The following is a 15,676-nucleotide window of genomic DNA, read 5'->3' as shown; positions in this document are numbered from 1 at the left end:
GTTCTCTCTATTTAAGAATGTCAGAGCTCTCTATACTTGTCTCATGTTCACAATGGGAAAAGCACAACACATCTAGATTCTAAACACTGATAGATTCTTAAATTAAGCCTACCTCTTAGATTCTTGACAAAATCTTCAAGCTTCATTTTACGTTCTGGTTTCACATTTGGACTATACATATCTGTATTTAGTAATATAATTGCAAAAGCTAAAATGAAGATAGTATCAGGATTTCTGAATTGCCTCACAACGCCTGGATTGCAGATGCAGTATCTCTGGCTAGGAAAGACAGCGAAGGAAAAACACGAGTCAGATTCAAGAATGAATCAGCTGGCCACTTAGAACATACTAATAAACGGTTTCATTCAGTTTATTATACTCATGACAGAGACATTCAGTATTCTAACATTATTTACTATTTTATTCTGTTCTTTTCGCTAATTATAGCTTCTCTAATTCAGATGGCTTATTGTTATGCCCCATGTCTGCATCCACATTACTACTGGTTGGTCTAGATATTCCTCCAGTTAAATCTATGCTAACTCTATTAAAATACATCCCTTCAGTCCTTCAAACTTTACATGTTGCACAGGAGCACATATGTCTAATACGTAGTGCACTATGCTGCCATGTAGAACAAAGAGGATTAATAACTAAATTTTGCTAGTTAACCAGAAATTGTGATTAATCCTCTGCCATAAAATTCACAGCAGAATATTACACACTATTTTGTAAATTCTTCAGAGGATATGTAAAGGAAATATCACCCTTTTCCAAGCCTAATACTACTGTTCATATGAATTGCATTGCTGACTGTGGCAATAATTCTTGCTTGCTTACAAGCAAACGTGGTCCAAATATGGCAGCAGAGAAGTCAAATTATACGAGATAGGCAGTAGGCAGCACACTTCCTTCACCTGGAATGTATGTACAGTACACATATTTCTAAAATAGTCTTATGACTTTGGTCCAAAACACACTGCAGAAATAATACAGTTTGAGACAGCTTTATTTGCCCTGGCTCAATACTACGGAATTCTGGGAACTGTAGTTTTGTGAGACATTTAACCTTCTCTGTCAGAGAGCTCAGGTGCCACAATAAACTACAATTCCCAGGATTCCCTAGCACTGAGCCAGGGCAGTTTAAATGGTCTCAAACTGGATTATTTCTGCAGTGTGTTTGGGACCTTAGCGATTCATCGGACACTCCGAAGATAATTCCCTTTATTTTGAGAACCTTGGAAGCTTTAAAATTTCTTCCCACATTTCAACCAGAGTTGGAGAGCAAGGATAAATTCCTTTTCCCACCAATGAAAAGGAACCTTCATCTAGGTTTTAATAACTTAATGCTCTTTACTCAGCTCAGTTAAGCAGCTTAATTAAAGGTCAACAAAGTGCACTGTAAAATACTATAAAGGACAATGGCCTGGTCCAGACGGATTGGAAAGGATGCCCTTGTCACATGCAAGGGGCGGCGCTTCTAGACACCCCTCGCACGTGATGAGGGCGTTAAAATGGCGGCGTCATGTACAGATGGGCGCCACCATTATGACGTACCGGACGCATAGCGTCCGCATGTCGCAGCACCATTACAACATCACAAGTGCGCCACTGGTGCACTGCGGCATCATAATGGCATCAGAAGAAGAACCCCCTTTTCGCGGGTTCTTTTTCGTCTGCGGGGAAGTCCCACTTGTCTGGAGGCTGTGGCTTCCCCGCGGACCAAAACTAGGCTCCGGGAGACTGTCTTTTTTGGATGGTCTGTCCCGCGCCATAATCTTCATTCCAACAAGTTGAGAGTTGAGAAGATACATCTTATTTTCTTATGTTTAAGAATTAAGTTGCAATTAGGCAGCTTTTTCTTTCAGCTTAATATGGATGGTCTAAGAAACAACAAATGTACAATATGTTGTATACTGAAAACAGACTACCTAAAAATGTGACTGTGAACACTGAAACAAACAAAACAGGGTACATCTGGCTGCATTCACCATTACTACCCCTGTGGCTTAACAGATGAGAACATAACTAACAGAAGGGCAGATAGGTCTTTCTGTCATACCTAAAAGCTTCAATGAGCCGTTCTACTTTTTGAGCTTCTCCTTGAACACGGATATGAGCTTGGAATTTCCTGAGTGCTTCATCCAGATCCATAGCCGAGAAGTCCATTTCATCCACAACACAGCTAGGACAAAGAAAGATATACAACTGCTTTGAAAGTAATTATAACTCTATATAATAGTTGAATGAGCTGATGTAAACAGGTTATGCCTTTACTATATAGCTAGTGTGGTGTAGTGGGTGGACTACAACTCTGGAGATCAGGGTTTGATTCGTTGCTTGGCCATGGAAACCCACTAGGTGTCCTTGGGCAACTCACATACTCTCAGCCTCAAAAGAAATCCCATGATAGGTCACCATAAGTTGGAAACAACTTGAAGGCGCACAAGACCAACAAATGATGAATAATGATCAGAGAAGAAGAAAATAAGTTAGCACAATTAACCACCACTTTTACGTGTTCCGAGAAATCCCCCCCATTCCAGACTTTCATTAGAAAACAAAATATTATTTTGATACACTGTTTTATTAAGTAGCAGAGCTTAGAACTGTTTTTTTTTAAACAATCCTTTAGTTTCTTTTAAAATGCAACATGTTACTTGTTATGTTAAGGGTCATGCATTCCAAACATCTTATTAATATGTTACTTTTTCATTTTTAAATATATTTTGAAACAAAAATGTACTTAAAAATAGAAAAAAATAGCCCCTAGTAGCCTAGACTGTTCCAAAGTGTTTTATGTTTTATGTTTTAGAAGTTAGAAATAAATGTTCTTTGTTATATTAACAGAAGCATATGTTGTGACTGTACTTCCCAATAACAACATCATTAAGCTTTGTTACTTCAAATAGGAATGCATTACATCCCACTTCTGGCAGTCAACAGATACCAGGCTTCTCTTTGCCAAGGTATGCTGGGAAAAGGGTGGCGAACAGCCTTCAATCATCTTTCTTCCCCACTGCCCAATTCCAGAATGATTCCGAATGAAGAGCCCTGGCCCTTTTTCTTACTGAAGCACTACACTGCACTGTCTTCTCCTTAAAACTGCTTTGGGAGACACTAGTAATCTTTTTTAACAATTTAAGGAGAAAAAAGATATGCAGGAGGCAGTCAGGGAGACCACAGAAGGATAAAAGCTTTGTCTGCAAAGCTGATGCAGGGCTATGTTTTGTGAAATTATGGTCTAATAGTCTATTCTGATGCCTGTAAAGTCTACTGTACATTTTAAAAACTATGCAGGTTTCTACCTTATTAGGTTTTTAAGATTGCAAAGTTCAATCTGGAGAGCAATCGCTACAAAGCAGAATGGACTGATGCAGTAAGAATATACCTCCCATATTAAAAGGCTTTTTATTAAATACATTGCTATGTGATTATACACTCAATTACCTTCCACAGACTATCTTCTATCTGAGCTTCTCTGGATCCAAGCCTTAATTTCAAATTCTGTTCATTCTCAATTATAGTTGGTGCCAGAAGAATAATTTACTATGGTTGAGATGAGATGGAAAGAGAGTCTATGTGAGCCTACAACTTTCCTGTTCAAAATCTCTTAACTATAGTTATAAGTGGACCTGTGCTGGACCAGAGATCCTAAATATGAGCTGGGGATTTCTGAGAAAAGGAGGGGGAATTGTTTTTGTCTTCCACCCAGAAGATCTCATCAGAGGTGTTATTAGTAAAATTTGATGTAGCTTCTTTGACATGGTAGAGTCCACGTATTAACACATGAACAACACAGCTAGCCAAACTGATGGTCCACCAATTAGATTCGAGTATTTGAGATTTGCTGTTGTCTCTTTAATCATTAGACTTATGGCTCTACTAAAAAATCTGTCCCCATAGCTGATTAAGCATTACACATATTCACAAAATAATTACAAATATCCAACAAATGAATCCCAAGACTTCATCTACTAGCTTAGTAGATGTAGATGACTACTTAACAGAAGTAGAGGTTAGATTCCATTCTGTAGTACTACTACTTAGTAGTTGTTTAAATTAGATACTATTCTGTAGTGAAACCTGTCATCTAGATTAATATTTAACATGTAATTTTAAAAATAAAATATCATCTACTTCTTTCACATGTTAAGTGTTGTAGAAACATGATTTTTTTTTAAAAAATGGTTGCAATGGGTCTATCAACAACATGTCATTATTGTCCTACCCTGTATAAATTCAACATACAGAGCAATGTATAAAAATAAACTACATATTTTTACCTGACATACTGTAAGTTAATAAGAAAAGCTTCTATATTATTTAACATTGGTTGTTTTAACTAAGTACTGGATTGGCATATTTAATTTTCTTGGCTGCATTCCAAAATGCTTAGTTAAGTGCACTCAAATCTCTCTAAACCTTTTAAGACCAGAAGATAGAAAATTCAATGCTATATTTATAAGAGCTAATAACTGACTCAAATGTGAAGGGCAGATGGTGAAAGGTTCTAATTTATCTGTAGATCATATACTTTGGCAACACATCAGACTTCATCAGTATTATTATGTGGTAAAATTTCCTGTACAAAAGCCTTTCTTTGATATACAGTACTTAAGCAAGATTCCAACATAATCTTCTAATCTACAGGATTGTTTTCAGAAAAACATGGATCTAGATTTAAAGATCAATGTAATTCTTTCAGGAACCCATGAATTAGAATACTTTTATTTTACTTTTTAAGGAAAATGTCCACTTTTCTTTTATGTGTGCAGGAAAAGAACATTCCATCTGTCAAATGCAGAACTTTGAATTTAAACACGTAATGCAACTGTGGTTTGGTAATGAATACTACTGATCAACATACTTAATCCATACAAGACAGAGGTGCTTCTGTTTAGTCAGAAAGCAGATCAGGGAAAATGGATCCAGCCTGTGTTAGATGGGGCTACACTCCCCTGAAAATGCAAGTTTGCAGTTTAGGGGTACTCTTGGATTCAGCTTCGAACCTGGAGGTCCAGGTCTCTGCAGTGACCAGGAGTGCTTTTGCATCTTTAAAACATGTGTGCCAGCTGTGCCTTTTCCTTGAGATGCCAGAACTGGCCTCAGTGGTACATGCCTTGGTTTCATCCCATTTGGACGACTGTAATGAGCCCCACTTGGGGCTTTCTTTGAAAAGTGTTTGGAAACTTCAGCTGGTCCAAAGAGCTGCAGCTATACTGTTAACAGGGGTAGGCTACAGAGGCCACATAGTGCCCCTGTTGAAACAGCTCCACTGGGTACAAGTTTGTTTTCAGGCACAATTCAAAGTGCTGATTATGACCTATAAAGCCCTATATGGGTCCGGTCCAGACCGTATCTCCCTGTATGAGCTGGTCTGGGCTGTGAGATCACAGGAGAGGGTCTTCTCTCAGTCCCACCATTATCACAAGCATGGTTGGTGGGGATGCAAGAGTGGGCCCTAGACTCTGGAACTCTCTTCCCAGACAGACCAGAATGGCCCTTTCCTTCTTGTCCTTCCACCGGCATGTTAAAACCTTCTTACGCAGACAGGCATTTAAAACAGGATGTTTTTAAAAAGCAGGCTAGGGGTATTGTATTGTTTTCAAGTGTTTTAAACAGTTTTATTATTTTAACAAGCAATCTATTTTTATATTGCAATAATTTAATTCTATTTTAATATATCATTTTTCTGTTTTTAATTGCACTGTTCTTTTAATACAGTGAGCCACTCTGAGTCCCAGTTCTGGGAAAAGAGTGGGATATAAATAAATATAACAACAACAACAACAACAAGAACCTTTGCATCCAAAAGTGACTCACTGAAATATTGTACAGGTAATTGTATAAGGCTGAGCCAGAATTTAACCTGTATCGTAAGCAAGTATGCTGTATATACTAATAGCACATCAGTTAAAAACAAAACAAAACCACAATGCACTAACAATTCAATGTTTTCATTAGCTATTGTACTTCTATATTGCTTGCTTAACTTTTGGAGAGTTCCTTTTTAAATGAGAAATGAATAATATCTCTGACTAAGGGAGGAACTTAATGACTACTAAACTTTAAAACAGTAGTATCTCATACTTCAATAGCAGCAGAACCTAGCATACCACATTATGCTATTTTGTCTTAGAAAATGAATTATGCTATCTTTCAAGCAACAACAAATGACTCGTAATTAATTGACAACTTCCATCTGGGTAAACCTGTCCTATGCATTCTAAGTAATCAGGGATTAAAGTATAGCTGAGAAGCCATTAGAACATTCTTCTATATTAGTCTTGCTGAGTTGTGTGCACAGCGATAAAATAATGGGAATTTTTAAAAAAACTATTATTATTTTTTGCTTAATTCTTACACAGCTTGGTGTTCTCTGCAATTGCTTTCAGTTCATGCATAAAAGAGACAGTAAACATAACTTCAATTAGAAGCTCGTGGCTCATACTAAAACATGTAATAGTTGCAATGCTTAGTACATGGTACTTACTCCAATACATCCCGGTTAAACTGCTTTTGCCGATTTCCGAGGAACTCTCCAATCATCTGTCTGCTGAGTCCTTTTCTCTGCAGAAGAAAGTGGGCAACTCCAACAGGTGTATCCGGCACAAAGCCTCTCTCAATCAGGTACTGGACTCCTTTTTCGGGTTTTCTAAGGAAGATAACAGGTTCAAAATTCCCATTTTCTTCCCTCCTACCACCTTTGCAAAGCATCCTATGGTCAAGGTGTATTGGGACTGTTTTAAGATTTTTGCACAACTAACCAATATAATTTAGTCTCTAATGCAAAGGTCTAAAATTATTTTGAAGACACTTCTTATATTTGGTTACCTTAAGAAGCAAGAGTGCTACAGTACACAATTGACTATGGAAAAGTGAGCAACATTTTAAACCCTTTTTAAAAAGGCATGTATATTAGTCTTACCTAGAGTAGAAACACTAAAATGAATGTGACTTGCTAGTCAAAAAGGTTTGTTTGAATTACTTCAACTTGCTCCATGGATCCCCTCAGAGAAGAACTAACACAGTGATGGGATAGTACTCAGTTCTCGCAGACTGCATTTAATTTTTATTATAAAAAGAGAAACAATGTCCCTAGATTACATGTGAACCAATGTAGTTACTCTGTCCTATCAATTTATACAGTCTTGTGCCACCTTAAAGCAGTACTGTAATGGGCAAATTGTGGCCCTTGTGCAGCCCCTGGAGCCCACATATGTAGACACCAAATCACCCCACTAGTCCCTCAAAATCTCCAACCCCATATTTAAAAAAATCAGCACAATTTTTGGGCAGGTTTTGCCCCCAAACCACACATGTGAAAACAGGGAAAAATACCCCCACAAGTAATGTAGACCCCATATAACCCTAAATACCTTGATTTTCTCCTGCAGTCCCTCTCAAAAAGAGCTACAACAAGCCAATTTGAAAGGGACTGAAGAAGAAAATTGAGGTATTTGGGCCAACTGTGAGGGCTTCTGGCATCAGGGAGGTCTGGAGAGAGAAAATTGGTCCCTGACTCCCATACAGTTGTACACTGCTGCCTTAAGGACTAAAAAGTTCAGACGAATTGGTGGATTGCCATTTTCTTCAGACGCAATGGAAGAAATGGGCTATAGTGCACAAAAACTTCTACCAAAAAACAAAATCCTAGTTAGTCTTTATAGTCCAATGAGGCTCCTCATTTTTGGTTGCAACAAACTAATCCTCTATACCCACCATCACAAATGTCTGTTCATGTCACCATGAGCCACATCATAGCTACCTGGAATTCCCTCAGGGCTCTATAGTGAGGGAAACGTTCACAGTTAGGCCTTAGAATGTGGTAGGACTTCAGAGACTTTGAACTAGTTTTCTGGAAATAAGGATCTAACTTCACATAACATAACAGTCATTTTAGAAGCTAATGCACTGTCTTGGAAAAAAAACATCAATGTTGCCACAGGTGAAGCCTATAATCACCATTCAAAGATAAAATTACTGAGAAATCCATACCCTCAGTAAGTCTCTCACTCTTTCTCTATCCCCATCTATCTATCCATCCATCCCTAAGGAAGGGGTGTGCAAAGTGCAGCCAAAGGTCTACAAACACTTGCCTCCCCTAGAGCTCTTTGTATGACTCTCAACCACACCAGAACCTTTAGAATAATCTTTTTTTAGTGGAAAAAAAAGGGGGGAAAGAGAATGAATTGCCTTTTTGAATTTCACCTTGTAAACAGGCTGCATGTAAAATGGAAATTCTGCAACATTTGGAAGTCACATTTATCTTCTATTTGGCTCAATTTGAGAACCACCACAACAGCCTTTCTCAAATTCTGCAGCAAAGACATAAATTATCACTTAGAACTAAAGCCCCAGTTACAGTATATCCACCAAACTTCCCAATGCAGAGCAATCCCATGACTATAGTTCTGTGCGGAAGCAGCTTAGGATCAAACAAGACAACAAAGGCTCTCTGCAGAGATTTGCACTGACTGGTGAGGTTTAAAAAATTGCCTCTGGTAAGCTGCATGGTCTCACTAGCTGGTTCTTCTGTTATTTCCTCCAAATTACTACAGCCATAGGAATATTTCATGCATGGGATTATAGGATTTATGAATCATGCTTAATGTTTATTTTTACAGTATGCTTTACTAATGCAAAGAAGAAGACATATTTCAAACATTAGATATACAAGTACACACTCACAAATTATTCCCACATCAAATCACAAATGCATATAACTGGGGAGCAGAAACACATTCTTTCCAATTGTATTTAGGCTCCATCCACATTGCAGAAATAATCCAGTTTGACACCACTTTAACTGCCACGGCTCCATGATCTGGAATTCTGGGAACTGTAGTTTTGTGAAACATTTAGCCTTATCTAGTTCAAAACACAATGCAGAAATAATCCCGTTTGAGATTGCATTAATTGCCCTGGTTCAGTGCTAGAGAATTCTGGGAACTGTAGTTCTGAGAGACATTCAGCCTCCTTTGTCAGAGAGAGGTCTGATGCCACAGTAAACTACAATTCCCAGGATTCCCTAGAACTGAGCCAGTGCAGCTAAAGCGGTCTCAAACTAGATTATTTCTGCAGTGTGCTTTGGACTTTTGTCAGAGACCTCTGCTGCCAAAACTAACTATAAATCCCAGAATTTCATGGCACTGAGCCATGGCAATCAAAGTCATGTCAAACTGGATTATTTCTGCAGTGTGAGTTCAGCCTTAGATAGCCTCTTGGGTGCTTGTTAATTATTGGATACATCATACGGAGGTAGGTAATGGTCACCCTCCAGACTTTAATTCCTATAATCCCCACCACTGGTATACTGATGGGAGTGGTTGGCCAAAAACATATTCAAAGCGTCATTGTTGTCCATTTTTGGATACAGGGCAGGATATAAAGATATACATACATGCATACATAATTTATTGACTTTATCTTTAATTCCTTATTTATACTCTGAATTCAGATATCAGATCCTCAGTCTCAGAATAACTGACAGGAATATTTTGAGTGTTCTTCAGCTTAATACAACATTTCGTGGGCTGTCAAACATTAGCTTGTTTTGATATTTCATCGAGTAAACTGTGATTTGAGTGGTCTTACTAAAACAGGACTGAAAACCATATCAGAATTTTGGTTTGCAGGGACCACTTAATCCACAGTGTGCTGATTTAGACATCATAGTAATGTTTTACCAAGCCAAAAGAGCAAGAGAAAGAGGGGAAAATAATGGGAAGGAAGGACCATACATGCCTTGTTTCCAGCATATATCATGCTTTCTTCCCCACTGGCCATGCTGGGAGGTGCAGTTCAATAAATCTGGAACAACATCTGCATGATTCCCATCTCTGCTCTAAGACATTTTTTGGGTGAACAAAAATATGAAGTCCAATAATGCAGCCAGTGCCTTCAGTTTAATAAAGAAGTTGTAGAAGTAACAAGGGCATACAGATGATGGATTTATCTGCTCCCATACAATTGCCTAAGGTTTGTATAGTAGAGCTGTGACCACAATTCAATATTTTCATTGCTTTTTCCATCTCCTAACATATTACAGTTCTCTAAAAAAAGCTTTCCAGCTTTGCAGATCAAGGATGCTGCCTCTTGTTGAAACAAGTGAAATCAGTTTCCAAGAACAAGGTGACCTTTCTATTTTTAGACTAAGATAGTCAAGCAGCCACAATGTTTCCCTCATGCAATTATTGAAAAATAACATTACCAAATAGTTCTGTGTGCTTAGTCTGCTCTGCTACAGTAGTAAAAATGTAATGCTGGATAAGTAAAAGAAATATACATTTTCCTCTCAGTGAAAAAATTTATCTGGTCTGAAAATGAGCCTGCTTGGAAGTTCTCAAGCGATAATAAAAGAATATGCTATTAATCCAAGGCCAAACTGAAATAATATTTTTTTTATTCAAATCAAACATTAACTTTCATCTGAGTAAGCAGACGAAAACAAGGCTGCAATCCTAAACAAACTTTCTGGGGAGTAAAATGAATTTCTGAATAACATACTTAGATTGTACTACAAAAGCGATGCTTCTTAATCACAATTCAGAATTTTTACTCCTTATCTGAATTTTTTTTTTGTTCTGGAACATCAACTTGTTTGTATTAGCAGAGCCTAGTTCTGGATATACACCATGCTACACAGCTTTTAATTCAATGTGGACTTTGATGACCTAAACTCAATTGCTCATTAATGCCCCCTACAAAAATGTGTGTGTAATCAAAGGCAGGTAGATGAGGCTGGTTTGGAGAAGGATTTATATTTAGCTTATTTAACTATATAAGCATTTTAATACCCTAGTCTTAAGCCCATCAACATGCAGATTGCTTCATAGATTTTCTATCTGTGCAACTTCAGAAAAAAATATATAAAACTTTATTTGAAAAGAGTGGATTCTGCAGCATTTCAACATTCTAGGGATTGCCTCGAACCTGAGGATCTTAAGGCTCAATCATTACAATGTCCTTTATACTATGAAGCTCAGCAGGTGTTTCTTGTACTTCTAAGTTTTTTTAAAAAATCAAATTGGTTGGTTTTTAAAAAATGTTCTAAATAATATAAAAACATATAAACATGTCACCTGGGGTATGGTCTGCTTTGCTATTTCCACAGAAAAAGAAATGGATTTAGCAGAGATTAGAGATGTGAAGGCTGGGGGAAAAAATAAGGAAATTGGGGATTCCCCCCCCCCCCTGAACTTTTCTCTGTAAGATAAAATTTTGCATAATCTTCTGCCTCCTCCCCCTCCCCAACCAGGTAAAATGGGGAAGAGGGGAGAGAAGGTTATGGAATATTTTATTTTCAAAAGATCAACAAAATGTTTAAGACAAGGTAGTCATATAGTTAGGAAGTGGCAAAACCACCTCTGCCTAAGAAAACCCTATGAAATTAATGGGGTTGCCATAAACCGATAGGTGACCTGAAAGCATGCACACATACGGACACACAGTCTCATATATTTGCTACCTCAAAATAATTTCCAAAAATGAATTAAGAAAAAATTGTTGTGAGAATATTTATGCTCTCCAATCATTACAATTCCTTGTTTTGGTTTCTTTTCCTCAGTTGTTTTTACACGAATCACTGTGTCGTATCTGCTTGACACTATGAAGGACCATGAGAGATGGAATAGTTTACTCTGTTTTACTACTGATGACAATTTATTCTGTTTGTATTGGGGAAGAGTTGCCTGCTGACCAATACTGATGAAATACTGAAGAAACCAAATAGGTTCCTTATAGTTCATGTGTTCCATACAGTTCAGAATCCTTTAGCTTCATATGGGAAAAAGTTAAATTAAAATTTGAATAGTAAATTCAATTTATAATTATATTTGGAATAAAATGTGGTTCTCATATATTATACATGATACTTATATCACAAATGAAGTATTTGATGCCTTTTATGTTCCCAAAGCAAAAAAGTAATGTTCCACCTACTATGAGCGCTAATATTCTTCAATTTTTCTAAAAATGTTAATTCCTGCTCTCCTTATCTGAAAAACAAAACAAAACACAGTCCCCCCCAATGGCTTCGAATTTTTTGGAAATTATATATCTCAGGAGAGATAACTAACAATGTAGGGGACCATTTAAACTAATGAGTTTGTATTGTTCTGGCCAGAATTGGTGATAAACCATGACATGAAATCATAGAATTGGAAGGAACCCAAAAAATTATCCGGTTCAACCCCGCTAATGCAGGAATCCTGCCTTTCCCCCTTTTGTGTGCTCACTCTAAGAAGGTAAAAATGACAGCTGAAAATACAGCCATCTCTACTTTTCACAACTAATGAAAGAGAGTCCTCTACTTTTCAAAGCATTATATTCTACTGCAGAACATCTCCAACAATGTTTTGTTGGAATCTTCTTTCTTGCAAGTTGAATCCACCAGTTCAGCCCCTTTCGTCTGGACAAGTATAATATAAGCTGATATGTTTGAGTGTGGCAAGTGTTCAGGTGAGTGCACTTACAGTCCAAGAAAACAAATAGTGAAGAAACCAAAGCAATGCAAAGTCATACACACCAGCATGAGCAAAACCAGTAATGTGTTTAAGTATGAAAGCAGTATGAGCAACAGAAAAACCAAGAAGCAAATCAAAGTTCATTAAATGAGAGAACAAGGAACATCAAATGATGCCAAATGAAGAATTTGCACCAAAGAAATACTGTAAACTTGGTTGTATTCAGTGTAAGTTGAAGGCTTTCATGGCTGGCGTTCATATTTTTCTGTGGGTTTTCCAGGTTACGTGGCTGCACTTTGGAAGAATTTATTCCTGACGTTTCACCTGCATCTGTAGCTGGCATCTTCAGAGGGTGGTGGCATGGAATATGCCACCACCCTCTGATGATGCCAGCCACAGATGCAGGTGAAACATCACGAATAAATTCTTCCAGAACGTGGCCACATAGCCTGGGTAACCCACTGAAAACTTTGATTGTATTCATTTATAGCTAGCTGTAAATCAGCAACGCTGGCCTAATTTCCTCAGTGTTTTATTTTTAAGTCAGGCCAAAGTCTTTCCAGATCTTTTTTTGCTTCCATTTCAGACTATGACATTTAGAAGCAGCAGCATCTCAGGCCCTGACTCTTGTTCCCACATGGCTCTACATGGTAAGGTCCAGGCTTCATTTCCAGGGCAGGGCTGCCTGACTCCTCTGGTTCAAACTGGAGCCTGTTATCTTGGGTCTCCTCTTCCCCTTCCTCATCTGAGGAGGCCTCCCCAGATAAGACAAGTTTACTCCATTTTATACACGACAGCCCCTCAACTATTTAAAAATGATTATTTGTATCACCTGTGAATCTTCTCTTTCCTGTGCTAAAGATATCAGTCTCTTTTTCCAGGCCATTTGCCATCCTGGTCACCATCATTTGGACACACTTCAACTTGTCAATATCCTTCCTGAACTATACACAGAACTGCCGTATATATTCGATTATAAGTCAACCTCATGTATAAGTCGAAGGCAAGTTTTGGGGCCAAAATTATGGATTTTGCTATGACTCGTGGATAGGTCGAGGATAAAATTTAGGGGCATATACTAAAGGATCTAAAAGATGAAGCAAAGCAAAACAACATCAAAGAACTTACAAAACCAGCAGACATAATTCTTTGTGCTTACTCTTAAGACTGGATGGATGAGAGAGTAGAGGGGGTCAGTGCTTCACATATTATACTCTTGCTTTTCATCAGGAGATGGTTTCTTTTAAATAAGAGTTAAGATACAATACTTACATTTACCCATGGATAAGTTGACTTAGGTTTTTGGGGTCAATTTTTTGACCTAAATTTCTAGACTTATACATGAGTATATACAGTAGACTCAGAATTTCAGTCTCATCAAAGCAGAATAGAGTGGTACCATTATTTCCCTTGGTCATGATAGTATTATTATTATTAACCTTTATTTATGAAGCGCTGTAAATTTACACAGCGCTGTACATGCAATTTTTTTAGTTAGACGGTTCACTGCCCTCGGGCTTACAATCTAAAAAGACATGACACAGAAGGAGTGGTGGAGGGAAAGGGTAAGAGGTCCAGCAGTTCCTCTCTACCTCCAAGGCCTGGACCAAGGTAGATGGACTGGAGGGAGGGCTTGGCTTCATATAGACTGCATCTGCACTGCAAACATGATCTGAATTGACACCACTTTAACTGCCATGGCTCAATGCTATGGAATTCTGCAAATTCCCAGAAATCTATGGCTTTGAGTTGTGGCAGTAAGTGGTGTCAAACTGGATTATTTCTGCAGTACAAATGCAGCCATAGTTGATACAGACTTGAATTGTACTTTCAGCCCTCCATATCAATGGATTTTTTTATCCATGGATTCAACCATCCAGTTTGAAAATATTCCAAAAAGATATAAATTCCAAAAAGCAAGCCTTGTTTTTTCCAATTTTATATAAGGGAAACAATTTTACTATGCCATTGTATTTAATGGGGCTTGAGCATTCACAGATTTTCGTATCCACAGGCAGTCCTGAAACCAAACCCCAGCAAATACCAAGGGCCAGCTATACTGGCCTTTTTTGCTGCCAAATCACAACATGTTGACTCATGTTAAGCTTGTGGTCCACCCAATCCCCTAGATTCTTATTTATATGTATCATTTATTTATTTATTTATTTATTTAGCACTGCAGATTTGCACAGTGCTGTACTGCTGTTAAGCAAGATGTTGCCCATCTTACATTTGTGCATCTGATTTTACCTGCCCAAATACAGTATTTTATCCCTACAGAAATTAATTTTGTCAGTTTTTAGAATCCTTAATATCTGCATGGTATATCTGGTTTATTTTCATTAGTTTGTACAATACTACATACATTGGAAAGGCCTTTGGCTAAAGGCAATTAATTGTTTTGTGTGAACACTGTAATATTCTAAGACCAGAAATTCTGATGGATAAGCTTACCAATAAAAAATAATAATGGAAAATGCTCCTTAATTAGATTCATCATTTGAATATTATATTCTAATTTAGGAAGATTAATAGGAAGAAGGCTGTTTGGAAATTGCATTTGCAAGAAAGAAATCAATGGTCAAGAGGAAAGGGGAATTTAAAAGGCAAAGACCAAATTAGAAATTGATATTTTTATTAGCACAATTTTTATCCTTTCAAAAATGTCTGCTTTAAAAATGAATATATAAAAATATTTTTGAAGAATATTTTGATATACAGGAATTGAAAAAGTGTTACACAATGGGATTATTTCCATGTGAAAAATACTAGAGCAGAGAAGAGAACAGTCACAACAAAAGCAAACTGACGACTTGACACACACTGAACTGCAATCATATGAATAAAGGCAAAGGAGTTGGTAAATCTGCAAGGGAAGGAGATACGTTACTTCTCCATACATTTTGCAACAAGGTATTCAAAATGTGCAACAGTATGGTAGTTCTTTGCTGTGGATTCTGGTAAATCTGTTATTAATGCTGGTCAACTTCAGAACAAAAGCCTCTCATACTGGAACAAGTTGTCTTTTCTGTGATGAGCAAAGAGATTAGATAGATTACTAAATGGTAATTTGATGTATTATGGCTGGCAACCCGTTGGTTATTTCTAATTAAAGTAGACCCAATCAACTGTTGAATGAGGTAAATACCACTGAATTAATGTGTCTACTCTAAGCACTGCTAAAAACAGGATTTAGATCTATGTGT

At 37.4% G+C, this 15,676-nt stretch overlaps 1 protein-coding gene across 15 annotated transcripts in view; it reads right to left on the bottom strand.

Annotated features, from left to right (window-relative positions):
* Window positions 1-15,676, bottom strand: part of IQSEC1 (IQ motif and Sec7 domain ArfGEF 1) — a 463,906-nt gene that overhangs the window by 46,437 nt on the left and 401,793 nt on the right. For all 15 annotated transcript variants that reach the window (XM_042449774.1, XM_042449785.1, XM_042449787.1 and 12 more), the window contains 3 exons: window positions 6,497-6,658; window positions 2,063-2,185; window positions 113-279 (listed from right to left, as the gene is read on the bottom strand). In XM_042449774.1, coding sequence (XP_042305708.1) covers window positions 113-279; window positions 2,063-2,185; window positions 6,497-6,658 — 452 coding nt within the window. The remainder of the gene's footprint in view (window positions 1-112; window positions 280-2,062; window positions 2,186-6,496; window positions 6,659-15,676) is intronic.

Source organism: Sceloporus undulatus, chromosome 2 (genome assembly GCF_019175285.1).
Source record: "Sceloporus undulatus isolate JIND9_A2432 ecotype Alabama chromosome 2, SceUnd_v1.1, whole genome shotgun sequence".
Lineage (NCBI taxonomy): Eukaryota > Metazoa > Chordata > Lepidosauria > Squamata > Phrynosomatidae > Sceloporus > Sceloporus undulatus.
Note: the sequence above shows the minus strand (reverse complement) of the source record. Positions and strands in the feature narration are given on the sequence as shown.